This window comes from Mustela lutreola, chromosome 1 (genome assembly GCF_030435805.1).
Source record: "Mustela lutreola isolate mMusLut2 chromosome 1, mMusLut2.pri, whole genome shotgun sequence".
NCBI classification, from domain to species: Eukaryota; Metazoa; Chordata; class Mammalia; order Carnivora; family Mustelidae; genus Mustela; species Mustela lutreola.
In genome coordinates, this window is record NC_081290.1 from 204,670,151 (window position 1) to 204,685,504 (window position 15,354).

At 44.1% G+C, this 15,354-nt stretch overlaps 1 protein-coding gene and 1 long non-coding RNA gene across 2 annotated transcripts in view; one reads left to right on the forward strand and one right to left on the reverse strand.

Annotated features, from left to right (window-relative positions):
• LOC131838899 (beta-galactosidase-1-like protein 2) overlaps positions 1-15,354 on the forward strand; it is a 47,561-nt gene that overhangs the window by 13,213 nt on the left and 18,994 nt on the right. The window contains exons 2-7 of the mRNA XM_059185713.1: positions 683-880; positions 2,475-2,543; positions 3,099-3,194; positions 4,939-5,047; positions 9,840-9,932; positions 12,488-12,569. Coding sequence (XP_059041696.1) covers positions 683-880; positions 2,475-2,543; positions 3,099-3,194; positions 4,939-5,047; positions 9,840-9,932; positions 12,488-12,569 — 647 coding nt within the window. The remainder of the gene's footprint in view (positions 1-682; positions 881-2,474; positions 2,544-3,098; positions 3,195-4,938; positions 5,048-9,839; positions 9,933-12,487; positions 12,570-15,354) is intronic.
• On the reverse strand, positions 12,378-15,139 carry LOC131838914 (uncharacterized). The gene is made up of 2 exons (XR_009356742.1): positions 14,516-15,139; positions 12,378-12,864 (listed from the first exon to the last, which is right to left on the reverse strand). It is a non-coding gene; the product is annotated as an uncharacterized LOC131838914 (long non-coding RNA).

Below are 15,354 nucleotides of genomic sequence, written 5' to 3' on the forward strand. Positions count from 1 at the left end.
ATCATGAGAATTAGTTTGAGGGGACTCCCCTCGGTCAAGACCTGATTTTTTAGGGACTAACACTTTCCAACCACCCTCCCAGATGGGGCTCTCTGTTGTGCTGGATTATCTCTTGAACTTAATCTTTAGTTAATAATTAAGACTTGGAAAGTTGGTCAATGAACAGATGCTGTTTCTAACCTCCTTCTAGGTATTTACACCTCAAGCCGGGCAGCTGTGACCGTGGGGTGGCTCAGAGGTACCATTTGAAGTAGCTGTTGCTTTGATGTTAAGTCGAATGGCCTGGAAGAGCTGGCCATTGTAGGAACCTGCGTGCCACACTTGTCCTGGGTACCCTGTACTCCCCTGCGAATACCCTTTCAATGCTGTGTGCCCCCACCATGTCCTCTCTCCTGTTAGCACATAGTTTCCTCATTGACCTTTGTGTTTGTCTTGTCCCTGACAACGGCCTCAGCTTGCTCTTCCCTTGCAGTGGGGTGCAGATGAGTGTACTAAAGAAAGACTCCTTCTAACGTTTGACTAAATCAGAGGGTAGGGAGCCTTTTCTGAAGGCCTCGGAAGCAGGACCTCTTAGAAAAAAGGAGGGCCTGTGGAGGAGGAGAAAAAGCCTCTCTCCTAAGACTCTGTACCCCTGCTCATTGTTGAGAAGGAGCCAAGTCTCAGCTGCCTTTTCTCTTTGCAGGTCGGATTGGTATAATCTGATCCCTGCATGGCTAAAACACCGGCAGTCAGGGCTTAAGGCCAATGGCCAATACTTCATGCTGGAGGACTCCACTTTCTGGATCTTTGGGGGCTCCATGCACTATTTCCGGGTGCCCAAGGAATACTGGAGGGACCGCTTGCTGAAGATGAAAGCCTGTGGCTTGAATACCCTCACCACGTGAGTGCTGCCCCACCCCACCACCAAGCATGGGCATCTGTGGCATCTGTGTCTTGGGCTTCTTTAAGGCAGCCCAGACTGTGGGTCTCCATCTGGCAGGATCAGCCCTGCCAGATCCTGAATGTGAGCTGTCCCTGAAGAGAATCTTTGGGCTGAATTTTGTGAGGAAAAATATAGGAGGAGCCCAGTCCTCTGCACAGGACTGCCAGGTATAACAACTGCCTTCCTTCACCTGCACAGCGCTCCCCGTTTGTGTGGATGAGAAGACAGGCTGGATGTATAAGCTTTAGAGGAATAGAAAGAGCAATGGCATACAAAGGTATACAGTGAAGGAGGTGAGTGTAGGTGTAGGAGGTGATTAAATTATCGAATATATATACGTCTATATCTATATACATTGATATATCTATATCTAGGTAGCTAGATATCTATATATCTATATTTAGATATATTAGATATATTTAGATATATTTAGATATATTTAGATATAGATATTTAGCTACCTAGGTAGCTAGCTAGCTAGATATAGATATATTTAAACAAGCACACCACCCCTCAGTTTATTCAGCAAATGAGTAAGATCTTTTTCAAAATAGCTTCCTTGGGAAAGCATTTTCAGGCAGAAATATGTGATTATAGATTTTCTTGAACAGTTTATGAGGTAGCTTTGTAGACAATTTCTAAAAAGAATTACAGGAATGTTCTGGGCCATCACAACATAGCTGAAACAAATGTATATAATTTTCCAGAAAGATTACTTAAAAGGATCCATTTATTTACAAATGTAAATTCTGGTCCTATGGGTACATTCACACATCACAGGACTCCTCAATCTTGTGGGAATATGGCAAGCTAAGCATTCTATGTTATTAAAGCTAGGTAATCTGTATTTTCTCAAACACAGAACTCCTGAGTCTGAGTTTGAAGCAAGCAAACCTCCTCTCCCTATACCTGAGCACATTCTTTGCAGCTGAAGAGCGTTCCATTGGAAGCTGGGGTGGGTGGGGGTCCAGGAGAGGACCAGCTGTTACTGGTTACTGATGTGTGTTACTGTCATACATCACCCCATATCTCTGCCTCTTGAGTTGGGCCCTTTAAAGAACTTATTTTATTTTCTTATCTTTTCAAGAGAATATAAGGAAAGAATTCTTTGGAATTTTGGTTGCATCAGTAAAAATAGGACTGACCACTGAGGTTTCCTCTTATTTTACTTTTAACTCTTTCTCTTAATAAATTACTTTTTTTTCCTCTGATGAAGGAAAAACGAGAGAGGTGGGGAGGGAGGAGGAAGTCGGGGAGTGGAGTGCATGCTCAAGCTGACCGGTGGTCCCATCTTAGGCTTTACCGAAATCTTACTGGCCTTCTCTCGCTTTTCCTAAGGAGATGACATATTAGCCCCCACACCCCATCCAGGGACTGGCCCTGGATTCTCTAAGGTCCCTAGATCTCTTCACTTAGTTCTTGGTTACAATCATGACACCATTACAACAATGTACCTAATATATCCTCAGACATTTTAGGGATAAAGGAGGTAATCTAGACGACAAACTAGAATAAATGAAAAGCTCAATCCTGTAAATATCTTCTATTACAGCTATGTTCCATGGAACCTCCATGAACCAGAAAGAGGCAAATTTGACTTCTCTGGGAACCTGGACCTGGAGTAAGTGCTGTTGCTGCTTCTGTGGCCTGGCCTGGGGTTGGGAGGCAGAGAGGTGACCCCTTGGGGTTGATTAGGAACCATGGGACCATCTCGGTTCTGCTTTGAGAACCAGAGAAAGGCAGGTCAGGATCCTTATTCTCAGGACCCACATGCTGTCTCGCGACGAACCTGTTGCTCCTGGGGGTCTGGGTCTGCCTACTCTGAGTCCAAACCTCTTTACTATAGCCCATCAGTGCCTAAACCCCAGTGTCTGTCCTGCTTTGCAGTGTGGTCCAACCACCTGGGCTGGGACAGGGGTTGCCCCTCTCTGGTAGCAAGGCAGTTGGGGTCAGGTTCACTGTTAGGACCTCCGTACCCTGTCTAATACCCTTCATCCTTATGCCCCCAGTGGGGCTGGGCAGAAGGTCCTAGTCTGGGAGCAGGTGAGAACCCAGCTCCCAGGGCCTCTGAAGGCAGGGAGGAGAGGAGCTGGGCAGCTCCACCACCTTGGGATGCTGGACTTGTCTCCACCCTCCTCCTCTGTGTCTTGAGAGTTGCTGACGCTGACCTCCCTAGGGCCTTTGTGCTGATGGCTGCGGAGATCGGTTTGTGGGTGATTCTGCGTCCAGGCCCTTATATCTGCAGTGAGATTGACCTCGGGGGCTTGCCCAGGTGAGTGGGGGCTATGTGGGGCTCCAGCTGTGGCTTGAACTGTCCTCTGAGCTTGTGCAAAATAGTGATCACAAATGTAGGTTTAATTTTGCTACAAAAGTATATTTTTCATTTTGTACTGAAATTCTTTTTCAGAATAAGTGGTACCAAAGGAGGCCATTTTAAATGATGTCACTTTATTTGATAAAGTATAAGAGAAACAAATTAATATTTTTGTTTTATCTTCAAATTTCAGGCTTGAATGAATTATGTTAGGAGACTATGGATAGGAGACTATCCATAGTCTCCACTAAGGTCAGTAGAGTTGTCTGGGGTTGGAGGAGAAATCTGGACAGTAATCACCTGGTACCGCATTCATTCCTTGTCCTCATTATTACTGCCATTAACTTTCCACAAAAAAGACTTTCTTGTTAATAGATATAATCTTTCCTATCTTTAGGGTGTTCCAGATGGTTAGATCCACTTTCTCCCTACCCCATGCTGCCCCAAGAGGGAGGAAGACTGGTCCTGTTTGCCTTGTGGTCTCCTTCGGGAATGGCCTCTCCCCACTGCACAGCCACCAGCCCAGGCCTTGTTTTCTCTTTCCTCTCCAGCGCAACACAGCCCTACCCTAGGGATCCAAGCAGCCTCTATCTCCATTTCCTTTGATCCCTAGGATCACCTCCCTGTCTCTGTGCCCTTGACAAGGCTGTGCACACAGCCAGAGTGCCCTCCCCCTGCACCTAGGGATTAGAAATCTCTGTGTCAGCGATGTCCTCAGGTTCAGCTGGAGCTGCCAGGAGGACAGAATTTAAGTGTTAGCTCAGAAGCAATGGGAGTTCCAGCACTTAGCCCTCCTCCTGGGCAGCACTGTCCATTCATATCCTGGCATATGGACACACCCTAGGGAGGCCCAAATAAGCAGAGACCCAGTGTTGACGAGAAGCTAGACCCTTCTAGGTGAGATGGAGGGTGGAGGTATCCATCTCGAGGAAGCTGCTCTTTCCTCAGGCATTTTTACCTACCTAAATTGATCATTTTCTGACCTGTTCAGGGCTTCCAATTTAGGAGAGCCCTCAGAGCCTTTATAAGAAAATATAAATGTTTTCTCAGAAATTTCAAGTGAGAAGGAAAACTTTCTGACTCCAGGTCTGGAAGGAATAATATGATCTGGGGAATGCAATGACAATGGACAAGTTGTGGAAAACATTCCCCTTCTTCCTCACCAGCAAATCCCCTGAGCTGAGGTCTGAAGAGCTAAGGAGGCTGATGCTAATGTGCCCCCCTCCCCCGCCAGCCAGGACAGCAGGGGGAGAAGTCGGATTAGCCTCTGATGGCCTCTGTGTCTGGACTGGTTTTCTGGGTGACACTGGAAGGTTGCATCTGGCCCCAGTGATTCCTTAACCCCTTTGGCTTCACTAATTTGTAATGAGATTTTAGAGTAAATGCTTCAACGCTGGGCCTTGCGTTCAGTGAAAAGCTTTTCTCACACTGCCTGGCAGCCAGACCTATCTATATAGCCATAAAGCTGGAAATAAAATCCCTAGCTGTGCTGGTTGTCTTTTTGTAGGGAAGCAGTGCAGAGTGCAGGGCTGGAGCAAACAGATCTCTCTGGATCTGTTTGCACAATCCGCCTTCCTGGCTGAGTGGGGTGGGAATGGTCTCACTCCCCAGGACTCTGAAGCTGCTTTTCTCCCCCACCATCATCCTATCCAGAATAAACCCACAGACAGTGAAACTAATTCCCCCCCTCCTTTTATTCAAGCTGGTTACTCCAAGACTCTGGCATGAGGCTGAGAACAACTTACAAGGGCTTCACGGAAGCAGTGGACCTTTATTTTGATCACCTGATGTCCAGGGTGGTGCCACTCCAGGTAAAAGCAAGGAGCTTCCTCTTTGATCTTCAGCTGTCTCCTACTGGGAGTAAATAGTCCTAGGTGACCTCTCAGACTAGGGGCTCACAGTTCCTTTCAACACAGGAATGCTTTCTTTTCCACTGCCTGAGATCTTTAATTGGAGGGGTTTGTAATAGTTGTTTTCTAAAAGATATATTTCAGTGTTGTCTTAGGTGGCAAAGTGCTGAAGGGATAGACAGGCACAAGGACTGACATTCATCCTCCCAGTGTCAGAGCTGCCACATGTGATGTCTTGGTAACTGAAAAACCCACCAACTGGTGTCCCAGTACCAGTACCAGTGACGTACTTACTGGCTCAGTCCTACATGGAGAAGAGCGTAAATGGATGGGCCCTTACCTGTAAGACAGCAGGACTTTTTGTGGTTATAAAATTACAGTTGATGACTTTTCAAGGTACATCTTTTGGTTACCTACCAAAAAAGTGCTGTGTGATACACATTTTATTCAAAACATAGGTGACAAAAAATCAGTTTTGGGGAGAAAGTATCTTATCCTTGCATGTAATATTTGGAGGCAATCAAAAGGTAGGAATGGGAATAATTAATCCAATAGTATATAAAAATTAGAAGAATCGTGCTGAGAAATTAGTAATTTATTAAAAAAAATTAATACATCTACAAAAATTGCTGTTGAGTTGGGGCGCCTGGGTGGCTCAGTTGGTTAAATGGCTGCCTTCGGCTCAGGGCATGATCCCAGGGTCCTACATTGGTCTCCTTGCTAAGCAGGGAGCTGCTTCATCTACCTACTGCTCCCCTCGCTGTGCTCTCTCTCGCTCTCTGACAAATAAATACAATCTTTAAAAAACCATGCTTTTGAGTCAATCGTTTGGAATGTTCAGAGCACACATAGACCAAAGGAATTCCTTGACCATTTATAGGGTAGGCAAATAAAACACAAGGTGCTCAGTTAAATTTGAATTTCAGCTAAACAAGGAGTATATTTTTTAATATAAATATGTCCTTAATGTTGCATGGGATGTACCTACATTATAATATTCATAATTTACATAAAAATGTATTCATTGTAAATCAAGTTTAGCTGACTATCTTGTACTTTTTAACTTCTTAATTAAACCTAGAAACCCTAATCATGAAAGAAGTAAGAAGCCAGGAAATTATTAGCCTAGATTTTTGCAAGGAAGATGGGATTACTGAGATGATTCAGTAGGTTGTAGTAGATTGGGTGCTGGAGGTAGAGGCAGGGGTTGTAGGGAAGGTCATCCAGAAATATGGCTCAGAAGCATTCTTAAATATGGAAGTAGTATACCAGAAATTAAAAAAAAATTCTGGGTATAACATAATTATTTTATTTTTTGTTGTGGCAAAATATACATAACAGAAAATTTACTACTCTTACCATTTTAAAGTGTAGAGTTCACATACATTTACATCGTTGTGCAAACAGTATTACCATCCATTTCCTGAACTTTTCCATCTTCTGATACTGAAACTTTCCATTAAACATTAACGTCCCACCTCCCCTCTCCATAACCTCTGGCAACCACCATTCTACTTTCTGTTGCTATGAAGTTGACCACTCTAGGTACTTCATATAAGTAAAATCATACAGTGTTTGTCCTGTTATGACTAGCTTCTTTTACTTAGCATGTCTTCAAGGTTCATTCTTGTTGTAGCACATGTAGCAGGTGTCAGAATTTCCTTCCTTTTTAAGACAGAATCATAATTTTTTGTATGTCTGCATCACATTTTATCCATTCATTCATGAATGGACACCTAGGTTGCTTCTGCCTATTGTGAATAATGTTGCTATGCTAGTTAGTCTTACTAAAGTTTTATCAATTTTGTTAATCTTTCCAAAGAACTAACTCTTGGTTTTGTTGTTGTTGTTTTTTTAAATTACCTGTTATTGTCACTATTCTAATCTTTATTATTTCCTTCCATCTGCTACCTTTGAGTTTAGTTTGTTTCTTTTTTCTAGTTCCCTAAAGTGAAAAGTTAGATGTTGACATAAGACCTTTCTTCCTTTTTAATGTGTTTACTGGTATAAATTTCCCTCTTAACACCACTTTTGCTGCATCTTGTAAGGTTATGTTGAATTTTTATTTTCATTTGTCTCAAGATATTTCCTAATTTCCTTGAATCATTGGTTGTTTTTAAGAGTGTGTTGTTTTATTCCCACATATTTCTGGGAATTTGAGGTGTGAATTTTTCATTGTTCTTTTTGCTGTTGTTTCTAGTTTCATTCTGTTGTGATTAGAAAAGATACATTATATGACTTCAGTCTTTTAAAATGATTTAAACTTGTGTTATGGCCTAACATATGATCTGCCTTGGAGAATGTTCCATTTGTATATATTTGAGAAAAATGTGTATTTTGGATGGACTGTTCTCTATGTATTTGTTAGGTTCATTTGATCTATAGCATTGTTTGAGTCGAAATCTAGGTCTTTTCATTAGGTAATTTAATCCATTTATATTTAAAGGAATTATTGCTAAGGAAGAATTTACTTTGGTCATTTTTAATTTGTCTTCTCTATGTTTTATAGCTTTGCTCTCCCGTATTTCCTCCATTACTAATTTCCTTTGTATTTAGTTGATTTTTTAGAATTACAAGTTTTAATTCCCTTTTCATTTCTTTTGTGTATGTTCTATAGTATTTTCATTGTGGTTACCATGGAGATTACAGATACTGTCCTAAAGTTATTACATTCTATTTTTATATTGGTGCCAACTAAACTTCAGTTACACACAAAAACTACTCCTTTACACCTCTACCTCCCTGTATGGTATTTGTTTTTCTCTGACTGACTTATTTTGTTCAGCATAATACCCTCTAATTATATCCACATTGTTGCAAATGGCAAAGTTTCATTCTTTTTGACATTCACCTCTGTTGGAGAACTTTGTATTTTCCTGTGGCTTCAAGTCACTGTCTAGCATCTTTTCATTCAACTTGAGGGAGTCTGTGTAGCATTTCTCATAAGTCTATTCTAGTGTTATCAAACTCCCTCAACTTTTATTTTAGAACGTCTTAATTTCTCCCTCATTTTTTGAAGGACAGTTATGCTGGATGTAGAATTCTTGGTTGATAGGTTTTTTTTTTTTTTTTTTTTTTACCTTTCCCTTCAGCCCTTTAATTGTATCATCCTTCTGTCACTGCCCTGCAAGATTTCTGGTGAGATATTCACTAATAGTCTTATTGGGGATCACTCACACATGCTTTTCTCTTGCTCCTGTCAAGAATCTCTTTTTGTCTTTGGCTCTGACAGTTTGATTGTAATGTGTCTTGGTTTGGTCTTTTTGTTAATGCTACCTGGAGTTAACTGAAGATTCTCAGATTTTATATCTATGTCTCCTCAAATTTGAGAGGTTTCCAGACATTAATTCTTCAAATAATCTCTTTGCCCTGTTTCTTTCTTCTTTTTGGGATTTCTGCAATGTGTATATTTATCTGCTTACTGATGTTGTATATGTCCCTCAGGGTCTGTTCACTTTTCCCCCATTCTGTCACTTTTTGCTCTACAGATGAAATAATTTAAAATGACTTGTCTTCAAGTTTTCCTATTCTTCCTGTTTGAATCCATTGTTGAACTTCTATGGTGAATTTTTCTATTCAGATACTGTTATTTTTCAGCTCCAGAAATTTTATTTTTTTAATACATTCTCTTTATTGATATTTTCACCTTGCTGATATAGCTTCTTCCTGATGACTCTGTCTAAGTTTTCTTTAGCTCTTTGAAAAAAAAAATATGTGTGTATATATGTGCGTGTGTGTGTGTGTGTGTTTTAAAATCTTTGTCTAGTAAGTCCAGTGTGTGTTCTTTAAAGACAGTTTCTAGAGCTATACTTTATCCTTTTGAATGAGCTATGTTATGCTGTTTCTTTGCCTGTGTTTGTTGTTGTTGTTGTTGAAAGTCGGCAGGATCCTAAGCATTAAGATCACAGTGGGGTGATGGCTTTAGATCTTCTCAGATGTTTTCTGGACATGTGTCTAGTCTTGCCTGTGTGTGTGCCACCTTTTTTACCCTCCTAATTTTCCTTGGCTGCTTTTACATGTCTTAATTTCCCAAAGAGTCTCACCTCAGTTTTTCTTTTCTTTTCTTTCTTTCTTTCTTTCTTTCTTTTTTTTTTTTTTTTTTTTTGTGGCCTTAGGTGTTCTATCATATTCCTCTACCTATAACCCCTTGCACCTGGCATACATGGGCCTTTAGACCCCCCCTGAAATTTTCACATGTTGTGATCTTCATTGCCTTGTATAGCTTCCAACCTGAGGTCCAAGCTATGTTGTTTCCTGTATGAGCTCCAAGTCAGATGAGACAGAAACTAGTCTACTGGGAAGCCTATAGACAGTCCAGAATATTGCAAACAAGTTTCATTTTTCTCCTTCTGTCTTCAGGGAGGGAACTGGGGATTGGGTTGCTTTTTTCTGACTATGCCATGCTATGCCGGCGAGGAGGTGGGGCAAGGGTGAAGAAAAACACCAGGAGATTTCTTATGCTTTTAAACATGCGTTTTTCTTGATTTGCTTAAACATTTAACTGGTTTCCAGAGCTCTTAAAAAGTTATTTTAGTTGGCCTGTAATTGTTTATTTGATGTTCCCATAAGGGAATGAGGACCTGGAACTCTCTACCTACTCTTGTGTCCTACTGACATCATTCTCAATTATATTACCAAATCTTTTGAGACTTCTTTTCAAATGCAATATTTTGCTGGTAATTGGTGATAAGTGTGGTGAAATTAGTACAGTTTCCACTACAAACTCAGCTTTTGATTATTTCTCTTTTCCCAGTATAAGCATGGAGGCCCCATCATTGCTGTGCAGGTGGAGAATGAATATGGTTCCTATAACAAAGACCCTGCCTATATGCCTTACATCAAGAAAGTAAGAGTCAGTTTGGTTTATTTCTTCATATTCCTTCCTCTGAAATGTAGTATGGGCTATGATGTGATGTTGGTCTAATTCTTTTCTCATATTAATACTACATTTCCTAGCACCATTTATTAATTTTCTAACACCTTTCACCTAGCATATTTCACATACGGTGAATCCTTTCACCGTACTTTTATTTCAGTGGTGTCATCACTTTTATCACCATTTATCAATTGAGTCTAATTGTGGATTGTAGTACATATATGGTATCGCAGTGGCTGAAAATAAAGGGATGGGTTTCATTGAGTGTGATGACAAGTGAAGTCTCTCTGCAGAGGCTGCTCTCATTCTAGCATCTAATGCAAGGGTTCCCAGCTTCATGTGAACATTAAACATCACTTTAAACATGTGAACATCACTTTAAAAATCCCTGTGCCCAGGCCATGTACTGTACCAATTAAATAAGAATCTCTGGGTTCTTATTCCAATGTGTGGGTTATTTTGAGAACCACTGATTTAATGTGTGGCAGATCAGGGTAGGGCAGGGCTAGATGACACTTAAAACAACAGGGATATACTCTGCTCTGGGTTCTATCCATTTGTAGCTAAGGCCTTGAGCAAATGCCTTAATTTTTCTAAACCTCCATTTTCTCTTCTTTGAAGTGGGACTAATGAGTGAATTTGCCTCTCTGAATTGTGCATGTGTGTGAGATCACTTGGCTCAGGACTATTCTAGCGATATAGTAAGTAGTCAGTAAATAAGACTTTGATAGATTATTGGCAGTGGTTTTATAGTACTTAGAAGGGCGGGCCATGGTGTGGGCTGAGGAAATGGTAAGTGGCCTTAGGGAATCCACCTAATTAAAGCTGCTTTAGCTTTGGCCCTTGATGTCAGCATCTCTTCTGCTGTCATAGGCAGATTCATTTTCCATTTGGAAATTACTTCAGTCCCTGCACACAGGCTCAAGTGCTCCAGCTTATAGGCTCTCATGTAGTCTTTCCCCCTTCTTATCACCTGCAGAAAGCCCTGTCTCTAGGGAGCAAGCCTGTCTCCAGGAAGAGGCATTCCCAAAGCTGGGAAGGGGAGCTCCAGAATTAGCTTCCATTCTGATAGTTAAGCCCAACTGCAGCCTATTTAGATCACACTTCCAGCTTCCTCTTTGCCTTTGAATTAACTAGAGAGATCTCAGCCAGGCCTCAGGATAGGAGGGCTTCTCCCACTGTAACTCCTTGGACTGTCTCTCAAATGCTGGGGTTTCTCCAGAAGGTGTTTACTGAGTCCTGAGCTGTAGAGAAGGAGAGCTCTGCTGATGGGTGGAGAGGAGAGTGCAATCCTTCAGGGGCTTCTCCGGTTCAACTTCCTTGGTGTCTGGGGAAGGTATCCACATGTGAGACAGGTGGATAAAGAGAAGCTGCAGCTTCTGTCATCCTCCGTCATCCTGAGCTCTTGGGAGGATCCCCTCCTAGAGCTGCCATGCAGCTTTTCCTGGATATTGCAGATATACAGACACCATCAGCATAGGATGACCTTGGGTCAAACACCTGACCTTTTTGAGCCTTAGCTTCATCATGTGCTCAGTGGAGTCAAGAATGCCTTTCTCTAAGGCTGCTCTGGGAATGAAGTGAGATTACAGATACAAGACCCCTAACTCTGTTTGACAGTTCACTGGTGCTCAGGAAATAGTAATTACCCCTTATGGTATGCAGTCAATAAATTAATGCCTGTGAAAAGTCAAGTGTAAATAGTACAGCTGTAAAAGAAGGTTACACCCTCCCAACCAACACGAGGCTGTATGTGTAAAGTAGGAACTGAGGCAAAGCCTGTTATATATCGGCAAATGACTGGGTTGGGAGTTGTGAGATGCTGAGTCCAGATTTTAATAAAAATCTCACCCTGCTTAACAAATTGAACTTCTGCAGCTTCTGTTGTTTCTGTCTGTACAGTTATTGCGAAGAGTGAATAGGACAGTCTATGTAAAGTATTTAGCAGAAGGCCTGCCATGATTGTAAGTGGTTCATAAATGTAGCAGTTACTCTGAGTAGTAAAATGGTTACTGCCTTTCAGCGCAGTGTGTGCTCCTTCTACTTCTTCATTTGATTGACAACTTTCGAGGAGATCTTCCTGTTCTCCTAGGCACATGCAGCATGTCTTGGGCATGTGACTATGTTGAACAGAGCCCACCCTGGCCCGGTGTGGGGGAGGGATGGGCTGCTTCTTTCTGATGTGGGGTAGCTAGAGGGTCAGGAGGTCCTGACCTGCTCATGGACCCCCTGCAAGCTGGCCTCTGCATAGGCCTGTCTAGGAACGGCACATTAGTCAGAACTGGTCCCTCACCAGATCTGTGGCAGCCAAGGGATGCCAGAGTCTGATAGCCCTGACCCTGCCTCAGCTCGACTTCAGCTGATAGGAGCTTTGTTGAACATGTTGAACATAAACAGGATAGGTTTCTGTCTACATTCTGTGGTGAAGTAAATACTTTATTTTGAAACTTTCCTTCTTTCTTTTCTAACTGTCTCTTCCCAACTCTGAGGAACGACATGTTGACTTGTTTTCTTTTCCCCCACAGGCCTTGGAGGACCGAGGTATTGTGGAGTTGCTCTTGACTTCAGACAACAAGGATGGCCTGCAAAAGGGAGTCATGGATGGAGGTGCCTGCCTGGAAGCTGTGCGGTGGGAGGGTGGGAAGCAGTACCCTGGCCTCACTCTGTATTCTTCCCCAAATGGCCTGGGCCACCAGTGGAGTTTCCCTGATGTCTGAGCTTCTCCCATTTGCATGGCATCGGGCCCGAAGCTCTGGGCCTCAGAGGGTTGGAGGATCTGTGGCAGACGGATCTCTGGTCTCCCACTTCTGCTGAGCACTCTCTCAGGACACTAATAGTGCTCTGCAAACTCCAAGATGGGAATGGTAAGTTGGTCATTCTAAAGGAAGGTCTTTTTGAAAGTCTGCAGAGAAGGCAGAGCAGATGAATCAGGATGGGGTGTCCTGTTAGGGTGGCTTAGTCAAACCCTGCCAAAATCATGGAGATGGCTGACCACTGTCCAGGGGGTAATGTAGCCCCTGTGGTTTTGGCAGCTGGCTGGGCAATAAGTATACAGTAGTACAGGGTATCTGTTCCCCTTACTCTGAGTCTCTTCCTGTTACTGTAGAGGCACTGGCCCAGCTTCACCCTTGTGCACTAAGCCCCTTGTCCCTGAGCTACTCAAGGACATTGCTCCAGCAACTCCTGCTTTTGCCCTAGGTCATCAGATTTTCTCTATCTATTGGGTCATTCCCATCAGCATATAAACATATTGTTATTTCTCTCTTCTAAAACAACTCTTAACTCCTTTCCCTATCCAGAGGCTGCCGTGTTTCTCTGCTCTCCTTTCAAGAGATCTCTCCATGCCCATGCTCATTGGCTGCCCCAGTCTGTTTCCTTTCCATCTCTCTTAAACCGTGGGCGTCATGTAACCATCCTTGCCATTTCACTGCCGCTGTTCTTTTCAGGGTTGCCAGGGACTTCCATGTTTCAAATTTAAATGCTTGTCCTTGTCGCCTCTGACCTCTCTGATTTTGTCAGCAACCATCAGTCTCTTTCCCTTGAAGTGTTTTCCTTCCTTGGTGTCTGAGACCCAATTTCTTGGTTTTTCTCTGACCTCACAGGCTGTTCCCACCTGATATCTCCCGCCAGTCACTTCTCTGTCCCTGAGTTCTGATATTTAAATTCTTTACCTCTCACTCGTTGGAATGAATGTTCCTCCTTTCCTTACTTTCACCACCCTGGTGATATGATCTAGGTGTCTTTAATCTGACATGTGTAATGTTGAGTGTAAGATGCATGTCACCATGAGCGACCTTCCTGAACTCCTGCCTCACGTGTACATCTGCCTATTGCATACAGCACCCCAGAAAGTCTGCTGGTATCGTGGAACCTGCCGGGAACTGAACTGTCTCCCTCCCAGGGCATGCCCCACTTTCAGTCTTTTTCTCAGTAAATTGCAATTCCATTTCCCCCAGTTGCCCAGGCCCTAAACTTTGTAGGCACTCTCAAGCCTCTGCTTGTGTATGCGTGACGCACAGCTAATCCTTTTTATCTTTAGTTTTATCTTCAAATTTATCCAGATCCAAGTAAGTTTTACCACTTCTGCTATAACCATCATTTTCATGTGCATTGTTGCAACAGCACTGAACTGATCTTTCTTCACTGTTGACACCTGCATAACTTTTTCTCAACATGACAGCATTTGCAAATGTCATTTGGATCCCCTTAGGCCTCTCCCTAACTGAAGGTTTACCTTGCCTTCCTCAGACTGAAGCACAAGTTATGAGAAAGTCCTCAAAGGCCCTCCTTTGGCCTTTGACCTCTGTGACCTGTCTAGGTGTCTCCTGGTCCCCTTCCTATCTGTTTCTGGAACATACTGGACACCCCCAGCCTTCCTGCAGAGCTATTTATGGCTGTTCCCTATCCTCCCACTTTTCTGCCTGGTCACCTCGTAGTGCGGCTTCCCCTGAGCACCCATTTGAAATACAGCTGCTTCTGGAGCTCACCCAGCCCCTTGGCCCTGCTTTCTTTTTGCCTTCTAATATTCTAGATAGTTTCTTTGTTTTATTTACCTGTTTACGGCCATAAGTTCCGCAAGGGCCTGGATTCCCTCTTGTTTGGCTGTGCCCCTGTGCCTGGACATGATTCATGTTCGTAAAGACGGTGGTGGTGGAAGGGCCTCCTATCAGCTGCCTGATGCTTCCTGAGGGCTCCCACCAGCTTACTCCTTGGCCCGAAGCCACCGCTTCGGCGTCGCCCTCCCCTCTACTAGACTGAACAGATAGGGCCTTTCATCTCTGCAGCCCCAGGCCAGCGCCGGCCTGCGGGGGGCACTCAGGGTGTGACTTGGATGAACCCGCAAGAGAAGTCAGTCCCTTTCCCCAAACCCACTGGGTTTCTCAAGGACCAGCAGCGATTCCCGCCACTTCCACGCGATGGCACTGTCCCCTTCTGGCCGCTTCGAAAGCCTCCGACGGCCCAGTCCTTCAGGGGGGCCTGGGAGGGGCTGCGGCCAGAGCCGGCAGGCAAGACTCTTTTGGAGGCTGCTGCACAGGTTTAGCGCGTCAGCTTGGTCCTGAGCAAGGCCTCCGGGGCCTGGAGGGAGTCAGCGAGGCCGGCCGCGGGACTCCAGGCCCTCCTCCAAGGCCCGCCCTCGCTGTGCCCTACTCCCCGCTCCCGCCCCCCACCCGCTTCCCCACTGCCCCACCCCTCCCCCCCCCCCCCCCCCCGCACGCCTCCCCCGTCCCCCACCTCTCCGCCTCCACACCCCTCCCTTACCGCCCCCCACCCGTCTCCTCGCCCCCTACCGTCTCCTCGCCCCCATCCATCTCCTCGCCCCCTACCGGTCTCCTCGCCTCTGCGCCTCCCCGCCTCTGTCCTCTCGGTGCCGCCTCTCTCCACCCCTCCACGC